The following is a 21,962-nucleotide window of genomic DNA, read 5'->3' on the forward strand; positions in this document are numbered from 1 at the left end:
GGCCATCCACCTGCTCAGCCCTTGGGCAAGACCTTGAGCATGGGTGGGTCTCAGAGCCATTGGGGGATCCTGCCCTCTTGCAGCTGATCCAGACTGAGCTGGAGGAGGAGCCAGGGGAGCACAGCCCCGGTCAGGGCAGCCTGCGCTTCCGCCATAAGCCGCCGACAGAGCTCAAGGGGCCTGACGGGATCCACGCGGTGCACGGCAGCACGGGCACTCTGCTGGCCACTGACCTTAACAGCCTGCCCGAGGACGACCAGAAGGGCCTGGGTCGCTCACTGGAGACGCTGACCACAGCTGAAGCCAGTGCCTTTGAGCGCAACGCCCGCACAGAGTCAGCCAAATCTACACCCCTGCACAAGCTTCGTGATGTGATCCTGGAGAGCCCCCTGGAGATCACAGAGCTATGACCAGACGGGAGCCTTGCCGGTGTGAGCAGCACCTGCCCCCATCTCTCCCAGGGCAGGGCAGAGCAGGACCACAGTGTGGGCCCCTCCCCAGGCTGGCTCTGGGCGCACGACCTCGGGCTGGCCTGGTGGCAGCCCGCACCAGCTGCTCAGATTCCACTTCTGCCAGATGCCCATTCAGCACCTGACCTCTATCTTCATAAAATTTGTTATTTTTTTAAGAAAACCAAACAAAAATGTTAAGCATCTAAGGACACAGGTAAGGAGGGTCACCGGGGGCTCAGGAGCGTGAGGACCAACTCAGCCCAGGCTGAGCTCTTAAGAGGCCAAGCGGGGCCTCTTCCCCTCCCCTCCCCCCGACTTTCAGACCAGAAGAGGGAGGCCCAGAGCTGGAGTACCCTGCCTGGCCTTGGCTCCCTGACTTCAGTTCAAGTCCCAATGCATTTCTAGCACATCCCCAGCTGGACATCCAGCTAGGGGCTGACAGTGATCCCTGCCTCCCCACATGGACATGGTCAACGTCGGCGAACCGCGTTCTCTACATTTCACTGGCTTCCCAAATGTGCCCGGCTCCTAAAGAGAAATGACTGGTGTTCTCTTGGGTTCTGAATGTGTTTGTGTGTATTCCTTTTTTAAATTAAGTTATTCCCTTAACATTTTCCCCTTGATTTTGTTTAACTGGTACTCACTGAACGTTTCTGGAATGGTCTGAATTTTAAATAAGAAAAGCAACTCACAAGGAATCAGTAATTCAATTCATTCAATTAGCTCTGGCTCTGGTAAACTACCCTCCCTTGGGTTGGCCCAGGGAAGGGGGGAGGGTGAAGGGCAGGGCAGATCTGGGCCTGACTTTCAGGGGTTCCTTTGACCCACTGCGACCCTGGGCCAATCAGAGAGGAGCCAAGTAGGATTTCTTTGCCCACTCTGCTTGCCTTCTGTGGCCAAGTGGGGCTACAGGACTGCTGGACACCCACAGGTCAGAAACCAAACTCCCCTGGCTGGGGTGTTATGGAAGCACTCAGGCTCAGGTCTGGTTAACAGACTTTATTTATTATTAAATCACAGAAACTTTAGTGCAAAACAAACCAAAAAAGTCATTAAGTCCATTTAATAGCAACTTCGTATCTCGCTGTCTCCTGGCAACTAGAAGTGGAAAAGAGGAGGCCAAACGGAGAGGAAGCAGGGTGGCAGCCGAGGCCCCTGGACAGCACACCCAGCAGACCCTCTACCTGAAAGCCAAAGGCTTAGGAGCTGGTCATCCACGTTTATTTGAAGGTCAGAAAGAACATCTTCGAAATGAGGATTGGAGCAGAGAGAGCAAAGGCGGGCCCTGGGCAGCAGTACGGACACACAAAAAAGCAAGGCTTCCACGGCCACGCAAACACAAAAGCAAGAGGTGGTCACCACTGTCCACGCTCACACGCAAAAGCAGACCCACAGGACCTCCACGTGGAGCTAGCAGATTACATTCAGGCAGGCTTGCCCCTCCCACCCAAACCCACAGAACCCCAAACAAGGCATCACCAGCAAAGACACAGGAAAGCTGAAACGAAGGTCGACACAAACCTAAGCCTCACCCAGGTCTCCTGAGCAGCTGCTTCCTAAATCCTCCCTATGGTGAAAACGTGGTTTTAAAAAGCCTAATTATTCTGAGCCTCTAATCTTTCTTATAAAACTGCCTTTGTTTTGCTGCTATGAATAGCAGCCAATCGGCCCAGAAGAGGGGCGGTCCCCGCATGGGGTAGGCAGAGGGCTCAGAACAAGGCCCGGGCCGGGACCCACCACAAGGGCAGGCTGAAAGACTCCCGGCGCACAGGACATCCTCACCTGTCTAGGCAAAGGAAAGGGACACTGAAGCGGCTATGGGTGGCAGAGGGCGAGACGCCTCCCCCACTGACGGCAATGCTACAATCAGGAGACAGGAAATGAGGGGAGGGGAAAGGGGGTCCTATTTTTATAACAGAGTCGACAGATCTGTGTTCACTGCCCCCAGACACACAAGTAGGAAAAGATGCTGCAGTTTCTCCAAGGAACATCCCTTCTAGTTCCACACGTGACGTTTGCAATGCTCGACAGCCTGACAGGAGAGAGGAAACTGCGTTTAGCCTTCATGTGACAAATTCCACCCCTGGCCCATTAGTGCATCAGACATCACCCAAAACTGGGACCAGCTGTCTTGTCCTGAGTCAGCTAGACAGCGCCTCATTTAAAACTGGGGAGCGCGTGTCCACCCCAGTGTTGGGGACTCCTGAGGCAAGCATCCAGGGCAGCAGCTACAAAGCACTTGCATGTTTTCCAGATGAGCACCCATGCACGTAGGGCCCAGGTCCCCTCCCATCTGATTACACTCGGAGTCCTGGCACTCAGCAGGCGGCACGGAGGGGCCCCCAGGGCAAAACTCCCCACCCAACTGGGTGCACACCAGCTCTGGCCCAGAGGGCAATGGCCCCTCGGGCACATCTGCCTGGAACAGTAGCAAGAGCCTACTCCTCTACCGACTGTGCTGTGGGCCAGGCCTGGAGGAACAAGGAGCCCCTTGTGGCCGGGATGGGCGTCGCCAAACTGATGCAACCACACCAGCACAGTCATGCCCCATGGTCACGAGGAACCCGCTCGAGGAAGAAAAAGTTGCACAAAGGAACATTAGGTAACCAACTGGTCCACACACGTCTCCACCCAAGAAAGCAGTGTGGGGCACCGCCGGCGGCTGTGCGGTCAAGTCAGCGCCACAGCACCCTGCAACACCTGGGTGGTGCCAGCTCTCAGGACCATTCGAGAACAGCCGTCTGGCCTCAGGTGAAGATTCAGGCCAGGCTTAAGACCCACCCAAGGGATAGGACTTGTGCAATCTCAGGGGTGGCCTCATGTGAATGTGAGCCTGACCCTGTCACAGGAGAATTAAAGCCAAGAACAGGAAAGCAGAAGCACAAAATACTGAAGCACACCCCCACCCTTCTCAAGGGCAAGAGCGCAGTCTTCCTGCCTTTAGTGGGCCAAGACAGATAAGCCTAATCGCTCCCCTGGGCCTCAGATATCCCCCACCCCTGGACATGAAGGCAGGGGAGAGAGCTGACTGCAGAGGGGCCTACTGACACAGGACTGTCGTGGGAGCTGCCCAAATGACAAGGCAGGCCTGCGGAGCACTCGCTAGGCTACTCACATTGCACTGGGTCGCCGCCTCCATGCTCTGGCACCAGTAGCTAGGGCCCCAGACACACTTCTCAGTTCCCAAGAGAGGCTTACGGACTGCAGGACAGGCTCCGATTTTCTATACAGTGAAAAAAGGGGAAATGGAGGAGGAAAGAATTAGATCCGCTCTACCGATCCTTTCCAAAACCAGAGATCACCGGCTTTTAGAAGCAGCTACAATCAGAGCTCCGACATGTGCTTCCAAAAAGTCAGCACTGCCGAGTGAAGTGCTGCAGGCCTAGAATGTCCTCCCACCCCCCCTGCCCGAGACTCTGCCGCAACCTCAGAGGAGCCCTTCCATGCAGAGCCACCCAGAGGAACTTACCAAGCACACGAAGGAAGGGTCCATCACCTCCACCAGGACTTCGATCAGCACGGGCTCATACTCAGTCACAAACTGATCGCACTGTTAGGTAAACACAGATGCACACCCAGGTCTAAGGGTGTCCACACAGAGTGGGGGCACAAAAGGAGGGGCGCCACGCATGTTCTTCCAAAAGAATTCCTGCCACTGCCAACCCAGGACCCCCTTCCCAGATGCCCACCCACCCACACTCAGCCTCATCTCACCTGCTCCTGTTACCTCTCCCAGTGGCTACCCCTGAGCCAACAGACTGCCTCTAAGAAACAGCTAGCTTTTCCCCCCGAAAACCTCAATCACAGGTACAATCAATGAGCTACCCCAGCCTTTGCGCTCTCCAGGCAGGTTCTGACATTCTGCGCCAAAGCAGCCAGGGGCATACCTGCTTCTGGTATGGGTCAGGCAGGAAGCTGCAGCCTTTCTCAAGAGCAGCCAGGATCTCCTGCTTTGTGCTGTTTTTCTCCAGGTTGTGGTCCAAATAGCTCACCAGCTTCTTGCATACCTCACAGAAGCCACCATCCTTCGGCTGAATCACGCGTACTACGCACAGGGAGCACAGGCTGAGTACTGGCAGGGCCCTTCCAAGCCGAGGGGCCAGCCAGCCACACCCTCACCCTACTCACCAGGCAGCACAGGCAGCCCCTGGGTGGAGCAGAGACGGAGCACGCTGCACACCACTTCAGGGCTCACCTCCTGCAGGAGGATGGACAGGATGGAGGAGCCGTAAGTCTCCACCACCTCTTGGCACTCTTCAGACAAGGATACAGGCAATTTTGAGCACACGTTACCCAAAGTGTGAATTATTTCTTCCTGAAACACAAAACAAGAGGATCGTATCAGAAGATGGAGAGGCTGGACAGGCCTAGGAAAGATTCTCAGTAATACTAACATGACCAGGAAACCAGCCAACAGCAAGATGCTCTCTCCTCCCCAAAAAGACAAGACCTATGAAACAGGCCCGACCCCAGCCCAGAGGGATCCACTGGTGCGCAGGGGGTATGCAGATTCCCAGGGCTGGCGTCCACTGCCAGCGATGGCTGAGTCCACCTCTTCGGCCGCTTCTGCCTTTGGGGAACGGGGGTACTCTAGCATTCTAGAAATGCACATACCTCGGTTTTGTTGTTGTCAATCAGCTTGACCACCTCCTTCACCACGTACTCACACATCTCGCACAAAACACTAGCCTTCGCCTGGACCATGTCCTTCTGTTGAAAGGGGAGGACAGCACTTTAATGCTGAGATCCTCACCTCACCCTGGGCCCTGCTGCTCTAAAGGGAAAGGGACACCCTATGGCCAGGAACAAGAGACTGTCACCCAAAAGGTGGCTTCCTCCCAGTGTCCAAGTTCCTGTCCCTGCTGGTTTTACATGGTGGGAGACCCATCCCTTTGCACAATCCTCTACCACCACCACATCCCGCCACGCACCCCCCCACCCCACAAAAACCAGTAACCCATACTTCAGAAGACAGAAGCAGTGAAAACATCCCCCAACCCCAAAGAGCTGCCTGCATGATGTATCTGGTCACAATCATTTCATCATTCCGCAGTCATCTGGGGAAGGTGGATGGGGGAGCAGGAGAGTGAGGACTCACTTCCTGTCTACTGTTTAGAAGACAAAGCTTTAAACACATTTCAGGTCTGCCCCTAAGTGTCAAGTCTCCTTATACCCGAGACTGCTTTCCTACAGCCCGCCTTTAGTAAAGTAATCCTGCTGAGTAGAGCTTTCTAGGACAGGAGGAACGCTCTCCCCCTCTGCTGTCCAGCAGAGCAGCACGAGCCACATGTGTCTACTGAGTGCCTGAAATGTGGCTAGGGTAACCAAGGAACTGATGTTATGTAAACGTGTAGCCACATGTGGCTAGAATACAAGCTGTGAAACTCCCCTTCATTTTCTCTGGCCAGTAATCCAGTCAGCAAGATGGGGCAGGTGGAAGTGCTTCCCCAACCCCATCTGACTTCGTAAACCTGTGGTCCACACACTGCACATGCTGAGGGAGGACAGAGGAGGGAGATGAGACAGCCAAAGGTCAAGTGCCATGGCAACTTCAGAAGTGTGTGCATGTGCCATGTGATAAAACGTCACATGGCCCGGACCCTCTTAAGAACTAAACTGCAAGCCCGATGAACACTAGGACAATTTTGTTCACCACTCCGGGTCAACGGTTTCAGGACTCCATCTCTAACACACTGCTGGACCCATAACAAGTGATGAATGTAAGCTGATTCTGGAAAACGGTGGATCTTTACTGAGTGAAGGGTACCAGGGAAACGAAAGCAGACACCCACGCCTGCACGGCAGTACACCGAGAAGCTTCTGCATGAGCCCTGGGGTGTTCTGGGAGTATCAGGTTTGCACTGCGGCAACAGTGGGCAAGGTGGAGGGACACGAACATACTAGAAAAAGCTAGACGTGCTACACATGCAGGCTGATCCTGTGAAGCACTCGGGTTTATAACTAAAGAAATATAAACGCACTCAGGGCTGGGAGAGGGGTACTGCACTGGTAGAGGGGACAGCAGAAACTACTGAATGGTCTCAAACTCAAACACCTTTAGCAGCCAAGCAGGGAACCAAAAGCGTGAGCCTCACAGAACGTGGTATAATGTGGAGTGGCCTGGGAGTTGCACAGCCCTCGCCAGTACAAAACGGGTGACACCAGGTACCTTAATGGGCTCCACCAGTTCCAACGCAGGGATGACGTTCTCGGAGACCACTTTGGCAGGGACCAGAGTCTGCATGGGCACCTCCTTCACTTGTTCACAGAACCCAACCAGGCCACATATCTCCTTGGGTTGCTAAAGAAGGCACAGAAAAAGCAGTCAGATGCAGGCCTGCACCCACCACCCCCCTCAGTTCCACTCTCTAAACACAAAGGGTGGAGTGCTAGGGGGGCACCCTGGTCACAGCATCAAGCCTGACTGCCAAACAGGCAAGATTCCTCATTGAACCTGAAGGGACTCCCACGAGTGCGGATGCACCGGTTTCACGCAGGGAGGAGGCCACGCAAAGCTGAGGGGAGAGCAGACAGAACCACATCCCTGCTCCAACCAGAGAGCGCCCCAGGAAAGCGAGACTTCTGGTGCCTGTTCCCTTTCACAGGCAAACAAATCCTCCTCCAAGCACAGCTGGTCTGCTCTAGAACCTGTTTCTCGCTCGAGCTGGTTCACTCTCAGTAGGAAATAAGCCGCATGTTCTTTCTAGAGGAAGAACCGCCATGCCCATAAACTAAAAAAGCCAAAAATCTTGGAAATAAGACCACACTTTATCTTTCGGTGGCAGGACCATTTAAAGAAGAAATGGATGGCTTTTTGAAAACTGCATTCTATTTTCACAACTGCATAAACACAGTACACACAAAAACCCAAGGTCCCAAAGCGATCAATTCTTTCAGGTCATAGATGCTCCAGATCAATCCCCTTTCCCACCCAGACAGCAAACCACAGAGAACTTGTAATTTGGATCTTGACCGTTTCACGATGATGATGGCCAAGAGTGAGGAAAGTATACACACTCTGTATCCTTTGTGAACCAAATGCAACCAGCGACAAGCTCTGGGCCTGACAGCGATTGCCTCCCACCACCAAACCATAAAGCGTCAGGACAGGACTGCTAAAACGAGCGGTTTTGCAAAAGAGCTAGACCGTGGCTGTTGTTCACCTTGTTTTAGTATCGAGAAGTCTTCAGAATTAAGATTAGGGAAGTCTGAAATGTATCCTAAATACCCTGTCTTTGGCACACTTTAAGTATGGGGAGAGAAACTAGAATGGGGCCAAAGACAAAGCAAGCTTTTTAGAAAAAAGACAAAGACTCAAGAGGTATGTGGCTGCTTTGTCTCAGATGAGCTCTGTTCTACTAACTCCCTGGGGCAACAAGTATTTCAGCCAAAGTACTCTCCCATGAGACTTCAAAATACCTTTGAAAAATCTTTATTCCTACAGAGAAATGCCAGTGCTCAGAAGGGGGTACTGCCTCAGTAAGAATGGTCTGGGGACTTGGTCCCCATATTATGCCACCAGTGGCCTGGCTCTTGAGCCATCTGATATGGTTCTAGGATCTGCAGGACCCCATCACCCAGAGGGGCAGAAGCCACAATCAAGAGACTGTTTCCAAGTCTCTGGATCCAACAGACAGGAATAGTCTGCTCACTATTTGCAAATGATTTGCTCATGCAGCAGAAGCATTTCTGAGGTGATGAAAAACAGGACTAAAGACATGCAATGCCCTTCAGTCATCACAGAAACAAGGTGTCCCACTGAAGTCAGGCCTACAATTAAGGAAACAGTCATCTCCGGGGTCACCTATGGTTCCCCATCATCACATTGGTGGCATGCACATGGCCAGCTGGGTGCTGGTTTTTAACCAGAGTCCAAGCCCTGCTCGCTTCCTTTTCTGGCCCCTTGAAGGGGAGAGGAGACCCCCCCAAATCACAGGGGAGAAATGCAGAAGCTCCCCCACCAGCCTATGTATTAACACAGGTCATGCCATTAAAAAAAAAAAAAATTGAGCAAAATTAACTACAAGAAGCAGCAGACCACTACTACAAGCAAATCCCCCATCACATACCTGATCCTGCTGTTGAACAAAAAAACAGGAAATCGGAGATGAAAATAAGAGAAAGGAAAGGACACAACAGTTAAGAAAAAATTAAAATAACAACATCAGTTAACCAAGGTTGTAAGGATGTCACCAGAAGTTCAGGGGAAACCTTGCAGTCACAAATCAGCAACCTACCTTGTTCCTATTATTTCAGGGGGCCCTGAAAGTTATTGTGGCCCTCAAGGGACAGAACACACTGTCCAGCTTGTGTGTGCACTGTCCCCATGCTCCCACCACACCAAATCATGCTCAAAAACACAGGGCAACAGGTCCCAGGAAATGCCAGGTGATGAGGAGCTCTCCATCCTCAGAAGCCTCAGTCCACCGTGCCTGCAAGGCCGTCCCCTCAGGTGGTAAGCAGCAAAGTGGGACAAGACACAGGAGTGCCCAAATCGGGGGTGTGTGCTGGAATATACACCCAGAGGGGTCAGGGGTCCTGAACCACACACCCTCTGCTGCCTCGGCCTCAGGGCACCAAATGCCAGCCTGGAAGGCCGATTTGACAACAAATCAAAAGCCTTACCCCTTGATTCAGCAACTCCAGTGTTAGTTCTCTCTACTAAGGGAGAAACGGGGATCTGCCTGTCTATCTAACTGGTAGGGTGCTGCTCATCATGCTTTTGATCCCAAAAGCAAACCTCAAAGCAACCTAAACATCCAAAGGGGACTGGTTACATACATTATGTTCTACCCAAACAGGTTATGCAGCCACTTAAAAATCCTTTTGTACCAGAATGTTTAATGACCAATAAAACACATTTTTGAGCAAATAACTGTAAACTACAAAGTTTAAAGTACTATATAACCGTATGACCCCACTGCTATTTTTTTTTTTAAACCACAAATGATTTTTGATTTGGGATGTATTACACGTATTTTCAAAAAACATCTACGCAGTAAATCTTTTATCATGAGAAAATTTTATTATTTAGCTATGAGAAAGCACTAAACCAAATCGAGTCAAATCAAAGGCTTATTGATTTCCTCCTCTAGCTCCATGTCTTTGTAAGCTGCCTCTAAACTACTTTTAGAACAAGGCATGTTGTAATAATAATCCCAATGCCTGGCCGAGAGCCCTGGAGCAATTACAGCAGGGCCACAGAGTAAATCTTTCAGGCACTGCAGGCTGTGAGGTCTCAACTATTCAACTCTGTTGTTGCAGCACAAAATGGGATGAGCATCACTGAGACCCAGCAGAACTTTATTTACAAAAACAGTGGTGGGCCACAGTTTGCTGACCCCTGGTTGGAGAACAAACTCAAGGGCCCACACAGGTCAATCTCAACACAGTCAGAAAGTCAGCAGGATGGAGACGAAGTGCAACCCACCCCCTCAACTCCAGCAGCTAAGATCTCAGGAAGCCAGGGCATGTTCCCAATTTAAGAATATCATCACATCACCCTGATTCGTACAACAGTTTTCTGCATGGAGCTAACTAGCTCATGTCCATGATCAAGATTTTCTACCTCTAGTAAGGGAGGGATGCCCATACCACCCAGAAGCATCAGAAGCAAGTGCAGGAGTTAGGAACTCAGGCAGCAGCTAGAGCTAACACTGCTGCAGAGTGCAGGACCAACTGTGGGAGGCGGGATTCCCCCGCACCTGCAAACTCCAGCTGCAACGTAGCAATTCTCAGCCCTGGCCTACCTACCAGAGCACACTATTCCCACGGGCCCCAGGGTGAAAGGCAGATACCAGAAATCTGATGGCCAGCTCACATATGCACAGGCAAACAAATCACCAGGAAGCCATCAGGGCAGTCCTGGGGGTTGAGCTGCCTTTGCCTTCTCCCTGGCTGGGGAAGGTAAAGGGGAGGAGGTACTGAGTTGCAGTAGAGAGTCTGCTGGTTGAAGAAGGTTCGTTTTGACCCAATTCGTTATCTGAAGGGAAAAAGGGAAAACTAAACCATGTAATTTTCAAAATCCTGAGAATCACGGAGTTTGAGACAAAGAATGCTAACAGGGAGCCTCCCCTGCCACCTACCATGTGCATCATCATCTGGACAGCAATGTCAGAATACTGGTTGATATAGTTCTTGCACTGAGGAGAGAGAAACAGGTTGTCAGTGACACTAATTGCCGCAACGAGACACCAAAACCCCAGCATTTCTGACAATGTCAACAGGCAACTATCAAGCAGTTTCCAAGAGGAGAGTCTTACAAACGTCTGAGATAAAAATGGCAATTTGCTTATCCTGTACGTTTTAGGAAAAGGTGTGCAAAAGGTGTTTTGACAATGTGTCCCAAAAGCCCTTAGAGAAAAGGTCCTCCAATCTCCTTTTACAGCCCAAACTTGCCCCAAGATCATACAGCAACTGCTCAGGAGCAATTCTGAACATGGCTACAAGACATGCCACTACAAACACGAGATGACTTTTCAAACCCATTCACACATCCCTAGACAAGGTTATAAAGTTAAAACCCAGCAGAACCAAGTTATAATGATTTTCAGCACACCTACTTTCATACACATCTAGTTATTGCCTATAGACCTTCACAGAATAGCCCTGGTCACACTGGGGCACCTCCACAGTGAGGAAACCAAGGGAAACAGGGCAGCCCTCACACAGGGTTGAACTGGGAAACCAAGTCAGACTGTGATATGCAAAGATACTTCAATGAGGCCAAAAGACTCCCGACAGAAAAGAACCCAGAGCTCCCAGAACCAGCCATTCCTACCCAGGAAGGCTGCTCTAGATCCTAGACCCATGGAGTTATTACAACCAGCTTCCCTACATCCAGTCTAGCCAAGGTTGTTCGGTTGCTGGATACAAAACTAGCATTTTGGCTTTATGTGTCAATTGCACAGGCCCCTGGTTAAAGTGAACAGGGTCCAAGAAATGAAACCCCCTAAGAATCTAACAAAATGAGTTTCTTAGCCTGCAGGACTAATATTCAGCAAGGTAAGGAAAGCATCCCAGGTGGATCTGCTGTAAGACAGCCTGCACGGCTTCCCAAAGACAATAAGCCCACTGGCTGTGGGGAAGGCACACCTACAGCTATGAATATGTAACAGCCAGGCTTCTAAAAACAGGGTTATAAAGGATTCTAATGTTCCTTATACATATGGTGACTGGGAGGGGAAAAAATTCTTCACAAAAGTAGTCTCCTTATACTACTTTATTCCAAATGTTTTGTTACATATACAAATTCAAGTAACCAACAAAGCATTTAAGTACCCACCAACTATTCCAGATGCTTTCTGGGAAAAAGGAAACAAGAGTTGTTTGAACAATCTCTTCCTCAAAGCCCTTGGGTTGGAACTTAAAATGGTACCTCAGGAATTGAATTTTTCTTGGCTCCCCCACTCCAGAGCCCAGGTCCCAGGCCCAGGACATCCTCCAATGCATGAGGAGATAAGGCTCACCATGTCGGCCATGCCAGGCCCCAGGAGGTCACACTGCTCCTTGGCATGGTCCACCAAGGCCTCGACAAAGGTGGAGTTGGTCCTTACAGCATTCTGGATATCAGTCACCATCTGGATGCAGTCCTGGCAAACGTCCCCACCAGCCTACAGTGACAGGGGTTGATGGGTGGGTGGGATGGGGTGTCAGGCTGGAAACACTGCTCCTATGATAACTAAGAGGCTTCAAATTCCCAAGAGAATTTCCTTATGTGTTCATGACCACAGCACAGTGACTTACTGAACAGTTGTAGGTTTTTAAAAGGTGTTTTGTTTTTTTTTTTAAGTAATGTCTACAACCATTGTAGGACTCGAATTCACAACCCCGAGATCAAGAGATGTACGTACACTCCATCAACTGAGCCAGCCAGGCACTCCAGCTCTGTGTTTTCATAGGCTCTGAAATTATCAACAGGCTTATAATCAACTGCGGCCTGATTTCAATAAAATTTAACTGGAACAGAGAGAAGCCTTTGCATATTTTAAATACCCCAAGTTCTTCAGAACCTCCATGACACAACCATTTGAAAGGTGGCTCATCTAACTGCAAGATCAAATGAAGGAGTAAGTCCCCAGCTTGAGAACTGCACACACGTACCGCCCCCCTCATGCCTCATCTCTAATCTGACAGAACCGGGCCCTAAGTGGCTGGGCCTACTGCCTTACCTTCGGCTGGGGCTCGCTGTGGGGGCCGTCCTGAGGGTAGAGGAGGAGGGGGATGTTGGCCATGAAGGGAGCCACCACCTCAGCCACATCTAGTTCCGGGATCTTATTGGACTCCAGCTGTTTCTGGTGATTCAGTTCTGCCAGGTGCTTCTGAAGAGACTCGCAGAGATTGAGGGCAGAGCACACTTCCCCAGGATGACTCTAGTGAGGAAAGAAGTCCAGCTGGAAATCCTCTCCCCAGAGGAAAACAAAACTGCCACCTGGTGCCTGAGTCCCTGTCCTTACCTCGTGACCTGACTCACACACACAGGCCTCACTCACAGGTATTTCTAACAAAACCACCTGCTTCCCTCCCCACCTCCACTTTAGCAAATGGCTCCCCCAACCCCACTCCCAGCAGCTCAAGCCAGAAACCTAGAAGACATTCCTCACTCCTCCCTCTGTCCCTTCCTTCATCAGCAGGTCCAGTCCATTTCTCCTCTGAAACAGAACGTGTCTCTGTCCGCCTCCACTGCCCCATCACATCTCACACCAGACTGTCCTGCCAGCTTCCCCCCTTCTAACTCCCAATTGGTGGGACCTACACATTTAAAGAAGGCACCTATGATCATGTCCCGCCTCTGCCTCTCCTTGAACCCTCCAAGGACTTCCTGCTGCACTTGCAATCCTTAAATAGAGCCTAAAAGGCCTTGCATGGTGTGACCCCTGCTAGTCTTGCCAAAACCTTGGTCCAGTCTCAGGACCCTTCCGCCCCTCTGGCCCTGTTATTTGGGCACCTCTTCTTTCTTAGCGTCTTTCAAATTCCACAGACACGGCTCCTTGTTTGTTGCTGAAAATCCAACAAGTAGCACACGATTTACGCACAGCAGACGCTTATTTGAATGAAAGCAGAACACCCTGGTAGCTGAACCCACGAGTATATTCCCCAAATTATTCTTTGGGATAAATCACAGAAATGAAATGAATTGCATGCTCAAAGGGAGAGCTAAAGATCTGACAGGAGTTATCAAATGGGCACATGTAAATGTGACACCATATTTACGATTTTATACCACATTTACAATTGAATCAGTTTACAATTCCTTCAGTATTCTGCAAGGTCCCATTTCCTGCACCCTTCCCAACCCTTGAAAGTTACAAGCCAGAGTGTTCCACTGGGCCCAAGCCCTCTTGGAAGTCAGAACGGTAGGAACAAGCTATGGAGAAAATCCAAATCCAGGAAAAGACTTTCCACTCTAACCACTCCATTCTGGTCCGGCACCTCCCCAGGCCCCGAAGTGCCCTCGAGTCTACTCTCCACCACATACCATCTGTCCTTTAATCATGTCCAGGATGACTGGGAGGTAGGTGTCGACCATCTCCTTGCATGAGGCAGACAGGTTCTGATTAGGTAGCCAGTCACAGGTCCTCTCCAAGTACACGAGGATCTCTTGCTAAAGGGATACAGACAAGGGCCAGATCAGGATGTGCATCTGCTCTGCCGATGACTGAGAGGACAGGCCCTCCACGGCTCCCAGCAAACGGCAGCCTTGGGGAAGAACCCTGGGAGGGGGCCAGCGGGCAGCCCTGGCTCCATCAGACAAACGGGCAAAAAGCAGACATTCCTCAAAATACAGCCACTCTGACTTGCAGTCTCCTGGGCATGGGGAATTTTGAGCAGAGATGCCCCAAACGGACGTACAGGTAGCGACCAGCAGTACAAAAGCCCCCATCAAGCCTGGGCATTGAACACCTAGGCCAGGGTCAGCAAGCTAGAGCCCACAGTCTGTTTGTGTATAGCCTGTGGCCAAGGATGGTTTTTACATTTTTAAGGGATGGCGGGGTGGGGGGGTGGGGGGGGGTAAAAATCTATGTAACAGAAGTATGTGGCTCACAAGATCTGAACTACTTCCTACCCAGGCCGTGACCACTCCTCATTAGACCCCCAGAACCACAGCTCTTTTAAGGAATGGGTGCACACGGCCACTGCCCGCACGCGGTCACACACACTCATGGCAGCTCACCTCAGTGGCATTGTCTTTCAGCATGTCCCCAGCTGCAGTGATGACATCTTTGCATATATCACAGGGAAGGGATTTCTAAGAGGAAAGAACATGAGGGAGAGAGATCTGTGTTTGTAGGATGTAACCCATGCCGTACACAGCTAAAAAGGCCTCTGGGCCTCTGTCCTGTTATATCTAACCAGGGGTGTCTCACACACCAGCACATCCCGGTTCCCCAACCTAGACGAGAAGCACAGGGACGCCCCGGGGAAGGACCAGGCGGGACTGCCCAGAGCACTCTGTGCTTCTACAAGACAAATACCCTTTTCTTGTGCCCTCCGCCCCTCAGCACCTTACTCGGCACACACGGCACAGGCCAAATTTCACATTATTGCTCACAATAGCTCTGGGAAGAAACGGAGGCTCAGGAAGGTAAAAACGCAAGCAGCAGAAATCAGACAAAACCTGTCACCTGGGGGCAACATCATTAGCACAGGGTGAAAGGGGCGGGGGGTGTGCAAAGAAGCAAGCCCAGCCGACACCAGCACAGATCCCTGCACTCTATCTACCTTCCACCTCCCAGGCGCTATGCTCAAGTAGAAGCCACATCGCCACCCCAGACCTTCGAAACATCCCACTGGCCTTCTGATAAGCCTGGGCACCTAGGGCCTCACATGGCCCAGGACATGGAAATTCTATTTGGTTCTCAAAGGCTGTAAGGAGCTCCCTTCTTGAAGTCAACTGATTTTCAACCCACGAAGAGGGAAGGAACTAACATGTCTGGGTGAGAAACATCTGGGATTGACTCAGCTGCACTGAAAGAAATCAGTTTGAACCTTTGCACCGAAGGCTAATACTGTGCATGGGGCCATCCAAGAGAGACCCCGGCCCCAGGGAAAAGAGGAAGCCATTTGAAAAACAAGATGAGAAGCAAATTAGAAACCAAATCAGAAAGTAATTTTGGCCACAGAGGATAGTGTTCCAGTGAATTCAGAAACGATTTCTACAAGGACAGCGTTTTAATTGCTCTTCTCTTAATGAAGCAGCACTAGTGGCCGCTCATGACAGGTTTTAGACGTGCAACTCCACGCAGTCAAACGTGGCCCGCACCACAGGAGATGGCACTTGGAGCCAGCTGCAAGTTGTGCAGCAATGGGTACACAGCCAGCAAAGCTCAGGCGTCTCCTGAGAGGGCTTAGGTCCCACACAGAATGCACTTGAGCACGCCCCATGAGAACCCTACATTAATATGCTCTAACACCATTTAGATGAAAACTCCATAGCATCGTGCTGTGCTCACTTCAGCAGCACATATGCTGAAATTGGAACAATGCAGAAAAGATTAGCATGGCCCCTGCACAAGAGGACACATAAATTCACGGGAGTCTTCCATTTAAAAACAACAACCAAAAAAAACATCAAGGGGACAAAAAATCTATAGCAGTTTAAGAAATTTCTGTGATAATGGAAATAATCTAAAATTTTCAGTATCCAATAGAGAAACTAGCCCCATGTGGCTACTGAGCACCAGAAAAGAGGCTAGTACAAATGAAAAACAACTTCTAATTAATTATTTACTTTTAAATGTTTTATTTTTGAGAGAGAGAGAGTTCACACATGAGCAGGGGAGGAGCAGAGAACAAGAGGGACAGAGGATCTAAAACAGGCTCCATAGGACAGCTGACAGCAGTGAGCCCGATGCGGGACTCGAACTCACAAACCGCGAGATCATGACCTGAGCTGAAGTCAGACCCTCAACCAACAGAGCCACCCAGGCACCCCTGAAATTTTAACTTAAACTCAAATAGGCACACATGGCTAATGTCTACCTTACTGAACAGCACAGGTGAAATGCGACACTTTCATTTTAAGTATAAAGAAATGCAGAGATAACTTATCCACATGTACAGCAAAGATAGCAACAGCAGCAGACACCCATCTTATTTAGGAGCCTGATGTCCACTCTTCCTTTAAACACAATTACTTACTTGAGCTTTCTTAAGGATAACAGTACACTGCAGGATATAAACAACATATACAAAATAGATTTTTAAAATGACCCACTGACTCACAGATAAGCACGTTAGGCAATCATGTTGCAATATAAACCTATCTAATCAGTATGTTGCCCCTTAATTTTACCATGTTATAGGTCAATTATCTCAAAAAGCTGGGGAAAAAAATTTTTTTAAGCTGGATAAAAATAAATTGTTTCTCTCTCTCTCTCTCTCTCTCTCACACACACACACACACACACACACACACACACACACATCAGCAGATTCTTTTCCAGTGTGGCTATAGCTGAAAATAAAATTTTAAATCACTACTAAGCTTGAGGGTCTGAATCTATGATCTGCCTGTCTGAGAGAGACAGAGAGAAAACACCAAAAAGTGGGGAAGGATTTGAAAAGCTTAGCATTTACTTATTTGGATGACCAAGGATGGAGCTGTGTCCGTGGCACCCCGCCTGGGGAATGGAGGCTGTGAGCCGGCCGGCCCCTCATTGGGAGCGGATGCGTGGGGCACACAGAGGCCCGGAAAGCAGCACGGCGCGCACACAGAGCTGGCCACAGGCAGACCTCATCCTCTCACTGCCACCAGCAGATTGAGTGACCCTGGGGGAGCAGAACTAAACCTAAGTCCACTGTGTGGAAAATGGGTCCACCTGCAACAGGTCCCACCTCCTTCGCAGGGTCCCCGAGAGGAACAAACCAAACGAGGCAAAAAAAAAAAAAAGCCTTGAAAATGGCAGCAGCTACAGCTGATACGAAAAGACCCAGCACAGTAGCAACGGCACTCACCACCGTCGGCTTGTTCCAGACGGTCTGCAAGCAGTGCTTCACGGCCCCGCACTCAGCCGCCGTCTTCACGTTCTGGCACCACACTGCCGAGCCTCTGGTGCATTCTTTCAGTCCTAGGACAGGGCTGGCTAGAGCTGAAAGACAAACGACCATGAGAAGGTGGCCCCTCTCTCACCCACCCAGGATGAAGGACTAGCCTGGGCACAGAGATGGAGAGCAGGGCACGCAAACCACACGGCACCACTGGGTCCAGGCGAGACGCTGTGTGACCATCTAGGTCAGTCTAAGTCAAGGGCTGGGAGGGACTAATTTATCTGGTTTGCTTTTCTCCTCTCAAACTATTGTATTTTTAGTTTATTTATTCTGAGAGAAAAGAGAGGGAGGGATGGAGGGAGGGAGGGAAGACAGACACACACAGGGGAGCGGCATTGAGAGGGAGACACAGAATCCGAAGCAAGCTCCAGGCTGTCAACACAGAGCCTGACACGGGGCTCGAACTCACGAACCATGAAATCATGACCTGAGCCGAGGTCAGATGCTCAATCGACTAAGACACCTTGGCACCTCTCCCCTCAAACTATTTATAAACAGTATCAGGCCTTTTAATCTTTATAACCTTAATTTTTTTCCATGCAGTAATAAAAGGTATCACAGGATTTAATTATAGAAAGAAATACAGAATGAAAAAGTTTTTTTTTTTTAATCTGTGGGGGAAATAAGATTCATATCCTTATTACAAAAAACAATGATTCTTAATATTCTAGAAGAAGAGCCCTTTTATAAATCTAACTTTGTGCATATTTGCACATAAACAAGTTTACTAACAAAGAAAACTACATAATCCTCTTTGGTATCAGTGAACACCTGTGCACTCAACACCAGGTGCATAAAACGACGTTACTTCTGTTGTGGTAATGAAAAAAACGCTCAGGCAGAAGTCACATGCACAGAAATGAAATTAGGGGAAAATTCAAGAAATTCACCCAGGACCAAAGAAACCCACGCTACAGCAGGAAGGTGCCATATTTTAAAAGTTAAATCAGCCAATGGAGGGAAAAAGTGACAATTTTGTAGTAAAAGATTCATCTGTAAGGCTGATAAGTGTGACCGCTAAGGACTTAATATATGAACGTATTTCAAAAACTGGAAAAATAAAATCCCTCTTCAAAAAGTAATCCACTTCTAGAAATACATACAGCAATCCAGGAGGCAAAATGTGATAGGCATAAATATATTTATTAAGTGTAATTCACAATACTAAAAAACTAGATGTAACCTGAAAAAACTGTGTAGCTGTTAAATAGAAAAATGGTATAATATATCAAAAAGGACGGGGCGCCTGGGTGGCTCGGTGGGTTAAGCGTCTGACTTCAACTCAGGTCAGGATCTTGTGGTCTGTGAGTTCGAGCCCCGTGTCGGGCTCTGGGCTGATGGCTCAGAGCCTGAAACCTGCTTCTGATTCTGTGTCTCCCTCTCTCTCTGCCCCTCCCCCGTTCATGCTCTGTCTCTCTCTGTCTCAAAAATAAATAAATGTTAAAAAAAAATTTCAAAAAGGAAAAATTCAAGAATACCTATATTTCTTAATACAGGTCTACAGCAGCCTTCACTTTGGAACAACCTCACCTCTACCAAACAATTCAGCTAGAAAAGAATAGAATCTATGAGGCTACACAAAGACGGATGATGGTGCAGGAGGTTGACCCCAGCAAATACCCGTCTCCCCCTGTACACAGGAAACACATGGCCCAAGACTGAGAAGGAAATCCCAGAGCCACCTACAAAGTACCTCGAGAACCTCAGGAGTCATGCGGCACTTTGCTTCAATTTGTGAGCCCAATGAGAAGGCACAGTAATTCTACAGACATGTAACACACAGTACACAAAGAATGCCTGTCGGTGGTAGGTACTCTCCCTCCAGGGGAGGGAAGACAATGAAATGCTGTCATTACGAGCTTTTCAACCAAAGCTATATTCCACAAATGATTCACACAAAGACTCAGTCACAGGTGTCCAAAAAGCTCAAGCCAGATTATCTGCACCCTTTCAGACACCAGCAAGTGAATGATTCATCTCCTGCCCAGGTGATAGCCTTCAATGCCCCTTGGCGGCAAAAATCACATCCATAACCAGTCGACGAACTCAACAGAACTAGCCGCATTCCAAGTCCAAGTTGGCTTGGACTCTGGTTTCCAGAGGAAAACATGCACCGGATTCAAAACAGTACACACGAATCCCCAGATGGTTCACAAATGTTTAGTACCTATAAAGTAGCCAAGCTAGGCTGGGGCCAGTCCTCAGCTGTAGGTCTGGGCAAAGGGGAGGGGGCGTTAACTGTGTCACAAGGGTCAAGGCTCTGAGAAGTGTGGCAGTCAGAGACAGCACATGGAGCCAGCAGGTCCCAGCAGAACCTCCCACGCTCCTTCCAGGCACTGGGCCCTGGGGAATCCTGAAAACGCCCAAGACAGACAAACTGGTTCTACCTCTAACTGGGAGAAAAAAGCCGGAAAAATAACAGGAAGCTACAAAATGAGTCTCTAGGCAAAGGAATGCACAGTGATACACAGGGAAGCCAGAAAGAGGTTGGACATCAGCACACCAGAGCCAGACAGGATTAAGAAAGGCAAGGCCAGTGAGCAGTCCTCCCCACAGAAGCCCTGACCACCATCCTCTATTCTCACAGACGCAGTCACAGAGAACTCTGATCCAGGGGGGTTTCTCCAACCATCCCGACCAGGAATTGGCTTCAAGGGCCAAAATCTATCAGGCTTCAAGAACCGGATGCACTATCACAGGCCCAAGAGGCAAGAATATGTTGTAGCTTATTTATTCCTTCTAGGAACTGGAAACAGTAACCATTTGCAATAATGACTTTGTTACCAGTTTGGGCCAAACTATTCTGGACTAAAAAGAGCCTCGGGCAGCTGGTTATCTGAGATTGGTCCAGCTAACAAATCACAAGTCACTCCCCAATCTCCACAGTTACTCTTACCTAATAGCCCACCTCAGGACTTTCAGAAGTATAAGGTATGCGTGCGTAGGCTACCGAATCTGGGAGGCCTATCAAGTCATCAAAATCAAGCCTAAAAAAACATTTCATGGACACTGAGAAATGAAACTGAACTCCCAGCTGGGAATTAAATTCTCAGTAGGATGTTCCCATGTACCTCCCAACAGAAAGCCCAAGTTTTTAAAAGTGCGTATTTTTATAAAAACAGTCTGTGGTATACAACGAATGTGATGTCCTAAAATGACCCAAGCTACGTTCACAACCGTGCGTCCTCAGGACGGCTACCGTGAGGCTAAGACGCAAGCGTGGGTGATGCCGATCCCAGTGAGCTACCTGCTGAGGTTCGGGCGCTTATTTCAGGAGCTGATCCCCTGTGAGGGAAGCAAAGGGTGGGTCAGAACACTCGTGAGACACGAATCCTTTTCCCGGAAAATATATTTGTATACGAAAGCCTCACACCATTTCAGGGAGCTCTCAGGCATCTCTCAGGGAGATCCCAGCTATGGACCGAAGGGCTGTAAAGACAAGCCTGGTTTTTCGCTACCCAAGCGGGAAGACGACGGAGATGAAGGCAGGACTATCAGACGCCCCTGACTGGGAAGACAGTGGCACTCCGGCAGAACAAAGTGGGGAGACAGGCTCTGTGACCCCACGTGAGAGGCACGGACACCCAAAGGGAGAAACAAAAAACAGAAACACAAGGAACGAGATCCCTGGGACAGCAAAATTACTGGGGAGCTGGAGGAGGCTTCTTCACAATGACATTTTTGAAGGGGCCCCTGACAAAAGAGAGACAAAAGACCGGCTGAGAGGGGATTGCTGAGAGGGGATTCCCGAACGTACCAAGGGAGAGAAACCTCCTCTGTCTCTTCAGAAGCCAGCCTGCAAAGACAGACCTCAGGCCCGCTAAGAGGGCCTCCACCGGCAGGCTCGCACCCGTGTGAAAGCTCACCCTGTGGGCTACAGCTCCTGCCAGGGTCTTAACCCGGGGGCGATGTGGCAGAACTGAAAAAGAGGTGGGAGATTCAGACGAGGGGGCACCTAACTGGAATGGAAAGCGATTACCAATGTTCCAAGTAAGAAGTGGTAGCAGCGGGGCTGCGAGAGAAGCCAACAGAGAGACCCCTACAGAACAGAGAGCCAGGAAGATGACACTCCGTGTAAAACTTAAACATGGAGAGCAAGGGCCAACAGCACAAGGATGGAGGTGGTGGTCAGAAGCTGCAGCTGCGGGCCCACTGACAGGCGGCGGGGCTCAGGCCTGTGTGCTCCGCTTCCCAGGAGACAGGGACAAGCTCGGCAGGTCAGGAAGGCGGGGGCACGTGACACCACTCCCGAATCCCCTAGAAGACTGCAGGTGCTTGGCTGGAAGAATGTTTCCAAGAAATAGTCACCTTCATAGGGAAAGGGCACCTTCCAGCGATCACACAAGAGCGGATCTGCTCTGTGCGGTTTTGGACCCAGACCTCAGAGCAATAAAGAGGTTAAGAGAAGCAGACCACAGCTCGAGACAGGGGACACCCACAGGGTTACAAAATGGGCATGGG

The 21,962-nt window shown here is 49.8% G+C and overlaps 2 protein-coding genes and 1 non-coding gene across 6 annotated transcripts in view; 2 read left to right on the forward strand and 1 right to left on the reverse strand.

Moving 5' to 3' along the window:
• LOC124506877 (cadherin-23) overlaps positions 1 to 1,166 on the forward strand; it is a 43,669-nt gene extending 42,503 nt beyond the window's left edge. For all 3 annotated transcript variants that reach the window (XM_047072892.1, XM_047072895.1, XM_047072893.1), the window contains one exon: positions 84 to 1,166. In XM_047072892.1, coding sequence (XP_046928848.1) covers positions 84 to 410 — 327 coding nt within the window. In that variant the 3' untranslated portion in view covers positions 411 to 1,166. The remainder of the gene's footprint in view (positions 1 to 83) is intronic.
• Positions 1,167 to 1,436: 270 nt separating this feature from the next.
• Positions 1,437 to 21,962, reverse strand: part of PSAP (prosaposin) — a 33,768-nt gene continuing 13,242 nt past the window's right edge. Inside the window, exons 2-15 of one of the 2 annotated variants that reach the window (XM_047072897.1) lie at positions 17,409 to 17,542; positions 14,626 to 14,700; positions 13,930 to 14,055; positions 12,623 to 12,823; positions 11,921 to 12,064; positions 10,538 to 10,594; positions 8,522 to 8,530; positions 6,622 to 6,753; positions 5,067 to 5,162; positions 4,581 to 4,767; positions 4,340 to 4,497; positions 3,922 to 4,002; positions 3,568 to 3,675; positions 1,437 to 2,484 (exon numbers count right to left, since the gene is read on the reverse strand). In XM_047072897.1, coding sequence (XP_046928853.1) covers positions 2,449 to 2,484; positions 3,568 to 3,675; positions 3,922 to 4,002; positions 4,340 to 4,497; positions 4,581 to 4,767; positions 5,067 to 5,162; positions 6,622 to 6,753; positions 8,522 to 8,530; positions 10,538 to 10,594; positions 11,921 to 12,064; positions 12,623 to 12,823; positions 13,930 to 14,055; positions 14,626 to 14,700; positions 17,409 to 17,542 — 1,544 coding nt within the window. In that variant the 3' untranslated portion in view covers positions 1,437 to 2,448. The remainder of the gene's footprint in view (positions 2,485 to 3,567; positions 3,676 to 3,921; positions 4,003 to 4,339; positions 4,498 to 4,580; positions 4,768 to 5,066; positions 5,163 to 6,621; positions 6,754 to 8,521; positions 8,531 to 10,537; positions 10,595 to 11,920; positions 12,065 to 12,622; positions 12,824 to 13,929; positions 14,056 to 14,625; positions 14,701 to 17,408; positions 17,543 to 21,962) is intronic. The other variant, XM_047072898.1, reaches the window with a different exon arrangement.
• On the forward strand, positions 15,897 to 16,002 carry LOC124507340 (U6 spliceosomal RNA). Its single transcript, XR_006960994.1, has one exon. It is a non-coding gene; the product is annotated as a U6 spliceosomal RNA (small nuclear RNA).

Source organism: Lynx rufus, unplaced genomic scaffold (genome assembly GCF_022079265.1).
Source record: "Lynx rufus isolate CCGP_SWC_20201006 ecotype Redwood Valley unplaced genomic scaffold, mLynRuf1.p SCAF_11, whole genome shotgun sequence".
NCBI classification, from domain to species: domain Eukaryota; kingdom Metazoa; phylum Chordata; class Mammalia; order Carnivora; family Felidae; genus Lynx; species Lynx rufus.